At 42.5% G+C, this 16,456-nt stretch overlaps 1 protein-coding gene across 1 annotated transcript in view; it reads right to left on the bottom strand.

The window, feature by feature from the left end:
- LOC113619406 (astrotactin-2-like) overlaps positions 1-16,150 on the bottom strand; it is a 151,600-nt gene extending 135,450 nt beyond the window's left edge. Inside the window, 2 exon segments of the mRNA XM_027104111.1 lie at positions 14,644-14,790; positions 16,078-16,150. Of these exon segments, the coding sequence (XP_026959912.1) occupies positions 14,644-14,790; positions 16,078-16,150 (220 nt within the window).
- Between the last annotated feature and the right edge of the window lie 306 nt (positions 16,151-16,456).

Below are 16,456 nucleotides of genomic sequence, written 5' to 3'. Positions count from 1 at the left end.
CAGTATGGAGGTTCCTTAAAAAACTAAAAACAAAACTACCACATGACCCAGCAATCCCACTATTGGGCATATACCCTGAGAAAAACATAATTCAAAAAGATTCATGTGCTCCAATGTTCATTGCAGCTCTATAACAATAGCCAGGACATGGAAGCAACCTAAATGTCCATCGACAGATGAATGAATAAAGAAGATATGACACACATATATATATATATATATATATATATATATAAAATGGAATATTACTCAGCCATAAAAAGGAATGAAATTGGGTCATTTGTAGTGATATGGATGAACCTAGAGTCTGTCATACAGAGTGAAGTAAATGAGGAAGAGAAAAAGAAATATTGTATATTAATGCATATATATGGAATCTAGAAAAATTGTACTGATGAACCTACTTGCAGGGCAGGAAAAGAGACGCAGATGTAGAGAATGGACTTGTGGACACAGGGAGGGAAGGGGAGGGTGGGATGTAGAGAGAGAGTAGCACTGACATATATACACTGCCACGTGTAAAATAGATAGCTAGTAGGAAGCTGCTGTATAGCACAGGGAGCTCACCTCGGTGCTCTGTGATGATCTAGAGAGGCGGGATGGGGGTGGGTTGGGAGGGAGGCTCAAGACGGAGGGTATATATACATATGGTTGATTCACTTTGTTCTACAGCAGAAACTAACACGACATTGTAATGCAATTATACTCCAATAAATTTTTAAAAAACAGAGAAATAAAGAAAAACATAAAAATACAGAGTTCCCGCTCCTTGTTGGATACTGTGACAAAATTTGGAGGCTATCAAGGTGGAGGAGAGAGACTCTGCCTGAAAGTAGTGTTGCAGGATAACTAGACAGTTACTACAGACCATCATCAAGGTTGTGGTGAAGATGAAACAGGGAGCTTTGGAGGCACAGAGCTGGGGCCCTTGTCTCCCCTGCAAAGTCAAGGTGGTCACATCTTAGCTGAACATTTAAGCACTAGGAAGCAGCGGCTAGGTGGAGTGAAGGGAAAAGAGGATTTAGATGACAGGAAAGGAATGGCTGTAGAGGAAAAAAAAGAGAACCTGGGCCTTCAGGAAACAGCCATTTCATTTGGCTGGAGTGCTAACGAGACAGGAAACGAGCAAAGATGAGGCTGAAAGTATTTTTTGGCTCTCACATTCTACAATTTAGAAAATTGCCAAGCTGGCTGCTTTGCCATGTGCCACATGGCCACTGTGTGCCCTCACCCCTGCACCTACGTCCTCTCTTGAGGCAGAAGCTGCCATTGTTAATTGTTTCCATATTTCAAATGTGACACCGGCTCCAATCACTGGGCCCCTGGGCCTCCCTTCCAGCCTCTGCTTCCATGGCAGCCTGCATGCCCGGCACGTTAATGCTGCATTGGAGTCTCTTCAGGAAATGGCCACCCCCGGAGCCTTCACACTCTCCGGTCACGTCAGCACCTGTGTGAGGGCCAGGACTGATCACTCTCTCCATTCTCCATCCTGGCCCGAAGACTGTGGTGAGACTTCACCTGAAATATTACTCAAATGATTCAAACCTTCAAGAGCGCAGCCTTAAGAGATCTGGCAAATTAATTTTGCTCACAGAGCACAGTGACATCTCTTACTAATAATTTCCATCCAGGTAGGATTTGTAAAGGTCCTAAGACCGTGTGTTCTTCAAAGTTCCTTGCATTTTTCTTTCCTTCTTTTCTACAAACATAACCAAGAGGTGCACACCTGATTCTTGATCTCACATAGGAAAGTTGGTGCGTGAGCAGAATAGTAATAATAGCTAGGTTTTGGGTGTGTTTACCACGGCCAGGCTCTTGCATTTAACAACCACTTAATCCCCAGGGTCCCAGTCTGATTCCCGGTGCATTAGCATCCCTGTTTTTCCGAAGACGAAGTAGCATCATAGGGAAGGTGGAGTTAGGACTTGAACCCATGCACTCTGCCGTTGGTGTTCATGCACTTCACAGCTTGGCACATACTTCTATTTTGATGTCTGCGGTCACCAGCCTCTAAGGGATCCCAGGAGGCAGATGTCAAGTAGTCTTTGACTCCTTTCCCTCTTTGGCTTCTCCTTGCAATGAGCTGCTAAGTTTCCTTGCTCTCGTTCCATAGGACTCCCTTATCTTCACTCTCACTTCTAATGCCCTTGTTCAGACATTACCATATAGACTAAATGTAACAGCCCCCTAATAAATTGCTTGCCTTCTGTCTTGGGCCCTCAGACTCACCTTCTACACTGTGGTCAGTCTGTCCACAGATCTGTATTGAACCCTGACTGTGTACTGGAGACTCCACAAGAACAAGACAGCTACAGTCTTAGCTCTTAGGGGTTTAAAGGAGCCTTATCAGGGGTATCGTTTCCCAGGTCTCAACGATGTGCCGAGCCCTCGTCAAGTGCTTCATATACAGTCATTTGATTGCCCTTCGAGGTGGTTTACTGTTATCATCCCCCTTTCAAAGATGAGTAAACAAGGGCTTAGAAATTAAATAACTAGCTCAATGCTTCATGACTAGGAAATATCAGAGCCAGGTATTGAACTCAGGGAGTGTGAATCTACAGCTCAGACTCTTAACCAAATTAGACATCAAATAAGCAAGTGTGAATGTGCTGAGTGCAAAAAAGAAAAGTTCAGGATCATTTACGAGGGAGACTAACTTAGACTAGGAGAGTGATGAAGATGCTAATGTCAATAAACACAAGTATTACCCAGTGTTTAGTGCTCGCCAAACATTCTACTAAATACTAGAGAGATATTATCTCATTTAAATTTCCTAAGAGGGAGCTATTATTATTATGTCCACTCCACAGATTAAGAAACACACCGGAGGGTTAAGTAACATTTGTAATATCAAATAACTATTAGTAAGTCATGGAACCAGCAGTTGAGCCCAGATACATCGGACTCTACAGCCCGAACTCTGAATTGCCATACTGCATTGTCTTTTAAGCAACTACCTTGCTTATACTCCCTTGCTTAACACCCTTTCGCGGGGGCTTCCCTGGTGGCGCAGTGGTTGAGAGTCTGCCTGTTAATGCAGGGGACACGGGTTCGAGCCCTGGTCTGGGAGGATCCCACATGCTGCGGAGCAACTGGGCCTGTGAGCCACAACTATTGAGCCTGCGTGTCTGGAGCCTATGCTCCGCAACAAGAGAGGCCGCGATAGTGAGAGGCCCACGCACCGCGATGAAAAGTGGTCCCCGCTCGCCGCAACTAGAGAAAGCCCTCGCACAGAAACGAAGACACAACACAGCAAAAATAAATAAATTAATTAATAAACTCCTACCCCCAACATCTTCTTTAAAAAAAAACAACAACCCTTTAGCGGCTTTGTGACCCCCGACCACCTCCACGGTAAAAGCCCAGCACAGAGACCCTTGCTCTTCTCATCTGCTCCTCCTTTTAGTCCCGTTCAAGCCCCACAGAGCCGCAGATGCTCTGGATGCTGTCTGCTCCTGCCGCACCTTTGCTCTTACTGTCCCTTCTGCCTGGAAGGTCATCCTTCTTGTCTTCACTCTCTCTCATCATCTCCAACAAAGCAGAGAGTCTCACTTCCAATCCCTGTCCATCCAGCTTCCTCCGATGGGACAAATCCAAGGCAAATTAAAGCCTCTAGCTCCTTGAAGCTTTACCCAGATCTGGCCAGTGGAAAATACCAGGCTTCCCTGGCGATCCTGCTGACTCTTTTTTTGTTTTTTAATTTTATTTATTTTTTTATACAGCGGGTTCTTATTAGTCATCCATTTTATACACATCAGTGTATACATGTCAATCCCAATCGCCCAATTCATCCCACCGCCACCGCCCAGCCCCCGCGGCTTTCCCCCCTTGGTGTCCATACGTTTGTTCTCTACAACTGTGTCTCTATTTCTGCCTTTGCTGACTCTTAACTATATGCCCCTCCTGGTCCAGATTATGATCTGCCTTCTAGTGTTGTCTTTTGCTTTATAGGTATCCAATCACTTTAAATAACAAGTGCAATCCCTTTGAGGGCATGCTTAGCATTTACTGAGCACCTGTTATAGGCTATTTTCATACCGCTTTCTATTTCAACCTCATCAACGCCCTGTGAAGTAGAGGCGAAGAGCTGTACTTTTATAGATGGTGAAATTGATGGTTCAGAGAAGTGAGGTGACTCATCCAAGATCCATAGTTAGTAAGTGGAGGAGTGCAGATTCGTACTGGAGGTTTTCTGCTCCTAAATCTCCTGTTCTTTCCCCTACCTCACACTCCCTTAGTGCAGATAAGTATCTGAGTGAGTTCTAGAGTATGAGTCCTGGCACTGAGCAGACACTCAGCAGTGTCAGCTGACGGTCTTGATGGATGGATTCATTGATAAAGTCCAAATGAGAATCAGGGTGAAAGCAGGGGAGGGAAGACATGGAAAGTTCAGGGGTGGTCCGGGCTCTGGGAATAATTCCAAGTAAGGGTGAGATGCCCAGGGACTTTAGCAGAGCTCCAGGAAGTTGCCAACAGCAGCCAAAAAAAAACAAAAAAACAAAACAAAACAAAACAAAAAAACAAGGATGTGCAGCTGCAGATATATTTGGGTTGGATAACTCGGAGGCGTGGCTAGGGAGGAAAGCCAAACAGCAAGGCTCTGCTGGGCACCACAGGCCGGGAGTGGGGAGGGGGAAGGGGGGAGGAATGAGCAGGGGGAGGTAGAGAAGCAGGAGGGATACACAGGTTTTAATTACTCCTCCCATCTCATCACTTCCTTCTGAATATGATGCATCCTCCCCCTCCCGTGCTCTTGCTGGCATCCGAGATGTTCAAGGTCCCTCAGCAGCTGAAGCTGCTGCAGTTAAAGACTGAGAGGCATCTTTCCCACCATGGCCCAGCTCCCCACCACTTTCTGTTTCATCCCAGCAGCCCTGGGAGCCTGCGGTCCCTGCACAAGCTTGGCTGTGATCCTTCTAAGCATTCTTCAAATGGCAACTTGTGGGCTGTGAAAGGTTTGCTCAGCTGCCTCTGCTCCCAAGATCCTCGCTCAGGGGCTGCCTAGCCACAGACTGTCCCAGACAAGAGTCAGAAAGCAGAGGACTGAGGATGCTAATGGAATGACTGCATAAATACTCTGGAGGTCACATACCTAATGGGATGAGTAAAGAGGGACTCTGAGCCCCAGTATTTCTCATTCTACTGTTAGAATGTTAGGCCAGGGAGGAATTTTAAGACCATCTTGTTCCCTTTCTCACATTTTCCAATGAAAAAATCTGGAAAAAGCCTGGAGAAATAGAGATTTGCCCAAAGTCAAGGTGAATTTGTGGCAGAGGTAGAACCTGATCTTGTCATTGAATAATTCTCTGTCTACTACATCCTGTGGCCACTAATTTGAAATGATTCTGCTCAACCTGTTCCTACCTGTGTGACATTGAGGTGGTCCAATAACTCCCTCAGCTTTAGTTTCCCTTAAATTTAAAATGGGGAAAATGCCTGGATCTACCACATGTGGTAATAGAATTAAATGAGGCAATGCTTTGCAAAGCACTCAGCACGGGGCCTGGCACGTAGCAATATTCTGTAAATGTTACCAATTCACAGTGTTGTTATTATCACAGTTACCAGGAGGCTTGAGCATCAGGGTCTATAGGGATGCAGTGAAAAGTGTCTATGATCGCTCTGGAAAGCCTGTGTCATCCTCACCCACCTCCAGGGAAGCACCGGTGGCTCTAAGACCCAACTCAGGTAGCACCTCCTGAAGACATCCTCTCCTTAGCACCACAAACCATCTCCAGCTTGGGGTACTTGGCTGTTCCTCCCCTATTTTCCCATAGCACACACTGCACAGCCCGTTAAGACTCTTACCACACGTGTTTCCTATTTCATCTGCTTGGTAGTGTCTTACTACCACCAAACTGGGGGAGGCCAGAGATACTGTTTCTTCCATATCTGCATCCCTGAGCATCAAAGCATGCCACAGAGAAGGCGATGTGCTATATTTGCTGACCACAGGAAGGAGGGAGGAAGGAAGGGAAGTAACAGGCACTAGACATGAATCAAGAAGTGGTGATATTATTCATAAATTTTTAACTATTTAATTTCTTCCTTGGGGCCAAGGTAAGCCTCTCTAAAATTGTACCTTCTTCTTACCTGGCCATACCCGATAAGACCTCTTCTCAACGTCTTTGTCTTCAAAAATAATAAAACACTCAACAAACAGAAAGGGAAAAGCACAACGTTCTCATCATCAGAGCTATTCTCACAGCTGGCCAAGTGCATGCACACTCATCAGCCCCACTCACACTCAGCTGAGGCAAGGAGTATCAACACTGCTTTTGGAAAGAAAAGTGAGAAGCGGGGGGGTGAATTAACATTGCCAAGGTCAGAAAACTAGAAATCAGAAGAAGCGGGAGTAGAACTCACACCCGCTGCGTCACAGATCAGTGCGCCTGACCTCTGTACCACGTGCCCTTCTCTATCCCAGCCCTGCACCACTGCCTCAACCCCACACCACTCTGCAAACACCAAGCCAACCATGATGGCATATCTAACTCCATAGTCCTGAGCTCCATCCCATCAAAGCTCCCACCTGCCATTCTCTCCTCCTAGTCAAAAAGTCAAAGTGGGCTTCTGCTCACAACAGCAGAATTATTAACGAGAATAAATGAAATTCCCCTACCCCCCTGCAGCCATCCTCTGCCTCTAGTTCCTACTAATATATTTTTGGACTTGATCTGCTATCAAAACACAGAAATTAGTCTCCAAATTTGGATGTCAAACTCAGTTATACCTTTTGTTAAGAAGGGAAATTAGTAACAATGCAACCTGGTAGGAAGCCAGGTGAACACCATAGCACAAAGTGCCGTTAAACATCGCAACTGAAATGGCTGCTGTGACATCCTGAAAAGCCTGAACGTGTTCAGCTGCTTAGAATGGTTTTCCGGGGTTTGTTCTCCCTTCAAGCCCCCTGTCACTTTTAACCTGGGGATCAGTTACTCTTTAAGGAAGCTTGAAGCATTTTTTCCTTCCATGGTTTTCTGGACTTAGACTTTTCTAATGAAGAGATTTGAGGGGGAAAAAAACCCAACAGAAACCACTCTAGGGGCTCTCCACAGCTCCCAGCACCAGCTCCAGGCCATTGCTTAGCAAGCTGTCCATTAAGTACAAGAAGAGGGAGAAGGGAACATGTTTTCACAGTTTATAATTATATTACCAGTTTCATTACAGATCTCATTTTAATTCTGACTGAAACCTAGGCTTGCCTTCTCCTGCACTCTCTCACGTGCAGTTATTACATCTGGGTTGGAGTTCAACCTATTCTTCCTGATTTCAGCATATTAATATGGTTTATTGGTATTTCACTGCCACTCCCCCCTGGGTGTACTGAATCTCAGCTCAATTTATATTTTCCCCTCTTCCTGGGCTCTGTGATAAGGCTTGTTTCATTTTGGTGTTGGAGGTGGAGAGATGTGAGTTTGATTGGAGTTTCTTATCTTTGGGGATAGGAACAAAAACCTTGGGAAGTGAAGTCAGTCATAAGAAGAGGAGGCAGCCTCAGATTTCTTGCACCGTCATTCCCCAGAATGTATCTTCTTAGGGCATCTGCATCCACCTGCCTGCCCTTTGTCCCTTCACTCATTTCACAGTCATAATTTATTATATGTCTACTGAGTCAGAACCTTCGTTAGGCTTCACAGTAGTTCAGGGCATGAATAAACTGTGGCTTTGCTCTTGAGGAAATTACAGACTAGCTATTAAAATCATTTTATTTATTTATTTATTTTCATTCAACCAAAGCTTTGGGGGCACTCTGTTTTAGGTGCTGTCCCAAGTGCTGAATATAATGTTCAAAACAAACAAATATTATGTCTATCCTTAAGGAGCTCGCAACCTAGTGGGAGAGCTCAACATTAACTAGATAAGACTATAATTACAAATAGAAATGAGTGCGATCAAGGAATAGAGCAGGGCTCAAGGAGAAAGAATAGTTATGGGCCCAACTGGGAAATGAAAGGGGAGGTCAACCACTGTACGGTGAATGGAATTTGTACCGAAGAAACTGAGGAAGTGGGGAGAAATTTTCCGAGAGTAAGAAGGACATGTGCAGAGGCCCTGAGGCAGGAGACAGCCGAGGATATTTAAGAAAACAATGTAGAGAAACTGGTATAAGGTGAGGCTAGAGAGGCAGGCAGGGGCCTGATCTTGCTGGGACTTAAAGGCCATGTTAAAGAGTTCAATCTTTATAATAAGTACAATAAGAAGTATTTGAGGGCTTCCCTGGTGGCGCAGTGGTTGAGAGTCCGCCTGCCGAGGCAGGGGATACGGGTTCGTGCCCTGGTCCGGGAAGATCCCACATGCTGCGGAGCAGCTGGGCCTGTGAGCCATGGCCGCTGAGCCTGCGCGTCCGGAGCCTGTGCTCCGCAACAGGAGAGGCCACAACAGTGAGAGGCCCGCGTACCCAAAAAAAAAAAAAAAGAAGTATTTGAACAGATTTATGGGAGGATGCAACATGTTGAGATTTTTCATTTTAAAAGATTGTTCTGTTTGCAATGTCAAGAAAAGACTGGAGAGGCGCTTGATTTAATGCAGGAGGCCAGTTCTTCGGACTATGTCAGTTGTTCCAGTGACACATACCTAACAATAACAGTGATGGAAATTAGATTGTGGGGTTATTAGAAAGATACAAATACAATTCTACATAATTTTCAAGGAAGGAGAGATTATTTCTGATGGGCGTTTCCTTTGAAGAAGTTTTGGGGGTTTTGTTGAAGAAGGTTTTCTGGAGAAAGGAGAAAATTAAGTTAGGTCTTAGACATGGGTAGGATTGCGATACATAGAAATGAGGTAATAAAAAGCCAGGCAGTCTATCTGTCTAAATAGTATTAAGTGCGTGCAAAGGAGTTAAGAATGGAAAAGGGAGAGGTCATACTGTAGAGCACTTCTATACCCGAACAGGTTCCATGGTGCTCAGAAGTCTGAAATAAAAACTGAACATTTTAAAACAAAGCTCCGGATGATTCCAGAGAGCAAGATATCCAAGGAGCTACTCTTTTTAGGCAAGTAGCCTGGTGGTTTGTGACTAAGCAGTCACCTTCAGTGTGGTGTCACTTCCACTTCTAAGAATTGAAAATACTCCTCCCGTGTATTCAAATCACTGCAAACTTGCTCTGAAGTCACTTATGAACCTCATTCCTTATTAACAGCACAGCCACACACTGGCTCACTCTCTTGGGTTGAAAGGCATCAAGTAGGGGTGCAAGCAAATAAATGTAGAACAAGATTCAACGTATATCATTTTGTGTTCAAAAGCAGCTACACATGTGGCATATTAATGAACCAGTTCATCCTAATGATGAACATTTCCACTTGAGGATTTCATAGGCTGGTAAGGAATCCATAATCCCCAATTCCTCAGTCCTAGGGAATAGAGAAGACTTGAATACACCTTAGTCCAACCCAAAAGTCAAGGCTAACACATTAACTTGACCTTAACAAACAGATATTTTGGCATAGATGTTTATGCAATGAGCATATCAACATAAAGAACACCGTCTGTGCTTGGGTAGCAGGGTGTATTTAGTCAAGAGACATCACTGGCCATAACCCATTCCTGGGTCTCACTCCATTTCTGAGCCTAGGCAAAGAATGGGTGATACTCACGGATGAGGAAGTAAAGAATAAACAAACATACTCTAAAGGTCCTAAAAATTTAAGTGTTTTAAAAATGTATAGTCTGATAAAATGGCTCTGATGCAAAATATTTTGTACCCTAGCCAAACACATTCCTTCACTTTTCTTCTATGTCTTCATAGAAATAAATGTGGTCATCTATTTTCAGGAAATTCCCTATGATGGGGAACTCATTACCTTGCAAGGACCCCCTTCCAATATTGAAAAAGTATTATCACAACTACTAACATGTATATGATTTATTGAGCCATTACTAGGTCTCAGGTACTGAGCTGAAAGCCTTATGAGCATTATTTCATTTATTCTTCACAACAGCTCTAGGAGATACGTACTGCTATAACCCCCCACTTTATACATGAGACTAAAGCTTAGAAAGGGAAGACATTTTCAGATTAAGACTCAATCTTCTCCCATCTCTGACCACCCTCCTCACCCATATGGCTCTAATTTTGCTTCCTGGGGACTTCCAGAACAAGCCTGCTCCCTTTTCAAGACAAATGATAATTATCATCGTCAATTTTGTGGAAGCATGGGACATGGAAAAAACTTGGATGAGAGGTTCAGGTAGTCTTGGGTTTTCATACCTTGCTTCACTTCTGTGTGTTAATCTGGCCAAATCACTTAACATCTCCAAAAACTACCTTCCATTTATGCAAAAAGAGGATGCTAAATCCTGCCTCAGAGTTCTGATATGAGCATTATATTAGTAACTCCATGTAAAGTGTTTTGAACACTGCCATATTCATAACAGATATGCTCAATAATTCTAAGCTCCCTTTTTGTCTAGTTCCTTCAACTCTTCTTATAGAATGATCTTCCTCCACCCTTTCCTTATGGGGTTTTTAGGTATTGGCAATGTTTTTCCAATCCCTTGGCTGCAATTCCTTTATTTTGGATGCCTTCCAATATATCACTGACCTTCTGTGCTTCTTAAAGCACAACTACCAGAACAAAATGGAACAGAGAACTCTAGGTATAGTGTTATCTATCTACACTGGAGTGGAACCATTTCATCTAGACAGCTTATTCCTTTAAATGTTGTCTCTTCTACTGGCTTACTATAGGGCCAGGATATTTGGTGAATATGTCCTGACATATTATACAATGGGAGCCTCGAGGGATGAAGAAACTAACATCTCCACTCATATGAGCTTTTAATGTTAACCAATAACCATTCATCAATAATGCTACCTGTAGGGCAATTTGGGTGAAGCCCAAATCCATGCGATGAGAGCTGCCTTGTTATAAAACTCATATTGGACCATTCACATGGTATTAAGTGCTATAGGCAATCACTGGAATTGCCATAAGGCAGCTCCATTAATACAGCATTGATCAAGTGTAAGATGGAAGAAACCAAAGCCCCTATCAGGGCTCCAAGAGATCGCAAGGAGTTGTTAATCTGTTAGATGAAAGGAAAGTAACACGTAAAGAGATACTGATGCAGCTCTCAAACTTCTGTTAAGGGATCACCTCAAGTTCTTATTGAGAATATTAATACTTGGGTTCTACTCCTAGAAAAGGGGTCTCCATTTTCTGTTGGGAGAATGGAATGAGCAATGCACAGAGATTATCCACCCACAAGAGGCACTGGGATTGTGCTGTGGAAGGTCTGCTTGCCTAGAACTATTAGACAGCTGTTCACCTGACTTCAGGTGTTGGTTGCTTTCTGGATTCCTGAAGATTCCCCTAAGTTGCGTCTCTAATCTTCTATATTCCATGGTTATTTCCAATTTTTTTGACTTCTGTGCATACTCTGCCTTAGTTTTCCTTCACTCGGTCTCCCCTTTCTGCTTACACATCTGGTAGAAGAATCCCACAGAACTTTTCATAATTCTGCTTTAATTTAGGCCCTGTTCATTCATTCAACACATACTTATTGAGCATCCATCACAGGCCATGCGGCGTGTTTGTCACCAGGGATATTCTTGCCTCACAGACATTCCAGTCTAGAGGCAGAAGCAGACAAGTCTACATGTAGTTATAAAGCTTTAAGTTTATGACAGAGATCAGAATAAGAAAGGGCACCTTTTAATTTACCACATTTTTGTCTATCCTTTGAAGCCACCACAGTAGTTTTACAGTTTTCTTGGGTAATCCTTTGATTTTGCTATTTCCCACCTACTTGCTATCTAAAAATCTGATAAATACGGAATTGTAGGCTTCACAATAAGCCTATGAGATAGGTATCATTATCATTCCCATTTTATAGACGCCGAGATTGAGACTCAGAGAGGTAAATAATTCACTTGGCTACGGAAGTGGCAGGTAATAGGGCAAGTATTTGAATTTTGTTTGTATTATTCTATAGTCTCTGATCTCAGCCATTAATCATGACCCTGACCAAGTTACTTAGTCTCTTAGGAGCTCCATTTCTACATGCGTGAAAATAAATGTTCAAAATGTGGATGTCTCTAAGACCTAACATTCTACAATTAATGAATAGTGACTGGTGGTGATAGAAAGTAAGTTCACATGCCTCCAACAATGGTCAAACTTTGCCCTATTGGTTTTCATCACTCTAACTCTCCCATCCCATGTTCCAGCCACACCCAGGTCCTGGCAATTTTTCCAGTCCCAAGCTCCATGAGCCTACGTGCCTAGGTGCTGCAGTAAATTTTGTCCCTTCTACTTCTGCTATGCTTCTGCCATTTCATATTCCCATATTTTCCTGTCTTATGTGCACATACGATTTGATAGGGATGAACCAAAAGTCTTCTGCTTTGGTCAAAAAATCAACTGAGTGCATATAAGATGAGAAATACTAAACTTACTTGCAGTTCAATTGAAAAATGGAAATAAAAATTAAAATATAAAGTTAGCTAGTGATTATAACAGAAGAGAAATAGACTCACAGATATAGAGAACAAACTTGTGCTTACCAGAGGGGAAAGGGAAGGTGGGAGGGGCAAGACTGGGGTAGGGGATTAAGAGGTACAAACTACTACATATAAAATAAATGAGCTACAAGGATATATAGTACGACACAGGAAATACAGCCAGTATTTCACAATAACTATAAATGGAATATAGTCTTTAAAAATTGTGCAAAATACGTTGTATACCTGAAACTTATATAATATGGCACATCAACTATACCTCAATAAAAATATAATTGAAAAAAAATTTAAAGTAGGGGCTAGTTCACTATGGTGAAGTAGGAGTAAACACAGGATGCTTTAGTATAAGTCTAGGAGAGAAAGGAGGTGAAAGTTCCACTCTGCACAGAACATACTGAAGGGATTGGTGCTAAGTTGTGAACATTGTATCTTAAAAAATTAGAGATAAAATCAAGTTGCATTAAAATATGGCTGACATACATAAAGGATCTCAAAAACACCTGATACATATCCAATGGGAAAAAGATTTTAAAAAATAATAATGGTACTAATATGGTGCTAGAAGGGTGGTTATCCCTAGGATGGGATTCACTGGGAGGGGGCGTAAGGAAGCTGAAGGTGTTGGAAATGTTTTATGTTTGATCTGGGTGAACTCATGTAAAAATTCATTAAGCTGCATACTTAATATTTCTTCTTTATTATATTTACGATAACTTTCAATACATTTAAAAATAATAATACTAATAAGGACTTACTGTATAACACAGGGAATTCTACTCAATATTCTGTAATAACCTATATGTGAAAAGAATCTGAAAAAGGAATGAGCATGTGCGTATATATATATATATAATGTATATATGTATTCACTTTGTTGTACACCTGAAACTAACACAGCTTTGTAAATCAACTGTACTCCAATAAAAATTAATAATAAAAAAGAAGATGTGGTACATATATACAACGGAATACTACCCAGCCATAAAAAAGAAGGAAATAATGCCATTTGTAGCAACATGGATGAAACTAGAGATGATCACACTAAATGAAGTCAGAAAGAGAAAGACAAACATCATATGTTATCACTTATATGTGGAATCTGAAATATGGCACAAATGAACCTATCTACAAAACATAAACAGACTCATGGACATAGAGAACAGACTGGTGGTTGCCAAGGGGGAGGGGGGAGGAGGGGAGGGATGGAATGGGAGGTTGGGGTTAGCAGTTGTAAGCCATTATACATAGAATGGATAAACAACCAGGTCCTACCATATATCACAGGAAACTATATTCAATATCCTAAGATAAACCGTAATGGAAAATAATACAAAAATGTATATATATGTATAACCGAATCACTTTGCTGCACAGCAGAAATTAACACAGCATCGTAAATCAACTACACGTCAATTAAAAAAAAAAAATTCTTCCCCAAAATGGATACATTTCTGTCATTTGTAATGTATGTAAAGGAAAAGTTATAATATATGTAAATTGTAAAAATAAATAATTAATAATAATGCCAAGCATTTGGGGAAACACATCACGTTCTGCTGGAGTATATAAACTGGAACAATTTTCTGGAGGGCACTTTAGCAATAGATATCAAGCACCTTAATCAGCTTCTTGGACCATGCTTTGCGAATGAGTATAGCAACTACAGTGTCTCATTAATTCAAACTAATTGGGTGAGGAGTAAATGGTAGGATATAACATGCTTGTAAAGGACATTTACAGCGAAAGAGATATGAGTATAATCCAGGACACTTAGGAAGTTCCAAAAAAGCTCATACAGTCTTCTTTGTCGTATTTTTTAAATAGGAAAGACTATTTTGGGGGGCGGGGAGGTATTTTTAGTTAGGCATAGGATGCACACGCATGATAAGAAAACAGTAGGTTCTCTGAAGTAGCTCAATCTTTCTGCACGCACATTGGAATTCTTTCTTTATTAACAAACCTTACCCTTGCCCATGGAATAAAAGCAGTCTTTAGTTCCATTCAAATAATCCAGGATTTTCAGAGATAAGGACCTCTTAAGGTCTTTGGATGCTCTCTCTCTTTTTTAGTAATATAATTCTGAGGTTGGGCCACGCATGGGGAACATTGGAGCACACAGGGGTGCAAGGTGCCGAGGAGATGTGGGGCATCTCCGACGCTCAGCTCTTACCGTCTGCAATGAAGTGCTCGGGCACATGCAGAGTCACCTTCACAGTGAGTGGACAGGACATCTGACTGCCACACACCATGGCCAGGATGCAGGAGCTCACAGCGATCAGCATCAGGGCCGTCTTGTTCACTGGGCTTTTCAGCAAACCTAGTAACATAAACACACACAAAGATACATAAGTCCATGAGGTGAGGAAACAGGAATAGCATGGAATTTGGGAATTCTGTTGTTTTCCAAATGAGAAGCTGGAAAAAGAAACCACATTTTCCAACCTCTGTGCTTGTAGCGACAGCTCAGTGGTCCCCTGTTGGGTCTTTGTTTAACTCTCTGCAAAATGGGCTTATTTATCCCTTTTGGTATAGACGAAAAGAAAAAAACTTCCTCAAAATTGTGGCAATTCTTAGTCTTCCCCTCTCAATTAGGTTGGTCTTGTTTGATAATATTTAGATGATACTAAACTTTCTACTCACTTTAGAAGCAACCGAGAAGATACTGTGTTGTTGAATTCATAGGGCCTAGGGAAAGGAGCATGGGCTTTGGAGTTTGACCATCCGGGTTCAAATGTGGCCTTCAGCCCTCATTGGCTGTGTGACCTGTTTCAATTTCTGAACCTCGGTTTTCTTATGTGCATGATGAGGATAATAACAGACAGCTCACAGGTGGTTGTGATGATCATGTGTGTGGCATAGTGTATATACAATGTCTGCCATCTAGAAGGGTTGCACGGACTTTGAGGCCGATCAGTTCAAGTTAATTTCCCAAGCATCTACTGATGACCTCCTAGGTGAGACACACATAGAGCAGAATAAGAATAGTTCTTGCTCTGCAGGAGCTTACAGGCTAGGGGGCAAAGGCGGACTTATCCACAGCTAATTAGAATCCAAGGCAAGTTGTGCTAAGAGCTAGTAGAGAGGGCACAAGATGAGAAGGGGAGTTTTGCCTGGGAAAATTAAAGACAATTTCACGGTCACAGTACAATGAGTAGATTGGATCTGCCTGGCAGGGAGAGTGCTGGACCAGCAAAGAAATTCTAAGGACTATATCCTGAGCCTCCAACGAGTCTCATTATTTGGCTTTACTATTCACATCTAATTTCAAGGCTTTGATTAACACGTCTAGAACAATGCTTCCCAAATTTCTATTATCCACTCTGCTCTTATTTGGAGCAAAACTTTATGTCCAAACCTCCCGGCCATCTCTCTCTGAATATCCCATGAGTATGACAAAACAACATGTTCAAACTGGACGCATTACCATCTCCTTAAAGCCTCTTCTTCCTCCTTCTCCTGGGCTCCCCTAAGTATTGAAAGCACTGCCATTTAAACTGGCCAGAAACCTAGATGTCAACTTTCAGTCTTCTGTCTTCCTCCTTTATAGCAACTAAACAGCATGCAGTCCTGTGTACTCTATGTCCTTAGCATTTTCACCTCTTACCCCTGATCTCTTCTGTTGTCTGTTTGCTTGTGAGATGAGGGAAGTGTAGGCACATTTTCCCAACTAACTCCATGGTGGAACCCCCTGAGCTGTTATAGAGCAACTGGCCACAGCATGTGGTCCACACTGATTAGCCTGGCATCTGAGGCCTTCACAGTGCGTCCCTACATTCATACCTCCTTGCTGCTCTCTCCTACCCAGCCCACGAGCTGGCAGGGCTGCATCACTGCAGTGATGCCAAAGTGAGCGCTCTTCATCATGTTAATATTAGCATAGGAGCTATTTCCTTTGCATAGAAATCCACTTGTTTCCTTGTTTCCCGTCACTCACTGAGATTAATCATAAGTGTAAATCCCTCTCCCTCTAGGGAGAAAGACTG

Source organism: Aethalodelphis obliquidens, unplaced genomic scaffold (assembly GCF_003676395.1).
Source record: "Aethalodelphis obliquidens isolate GAN/ISIS:26980383/991018 unplaced genomic scaffold, ASM367639v1 scaffold7, whole genome shotgun sequence".
NCBI classification, from domain to species: domain Eukaryota; kingdom Metazoa; phylum Chordata; class Mammalia; order Artiodactyla; family Delphinidae; genus Aethalodelphis; species Aethalodelphis obliquidens.
This window is presented reverse-complemented; position numbering and strand designations above follow the sequence as displayed.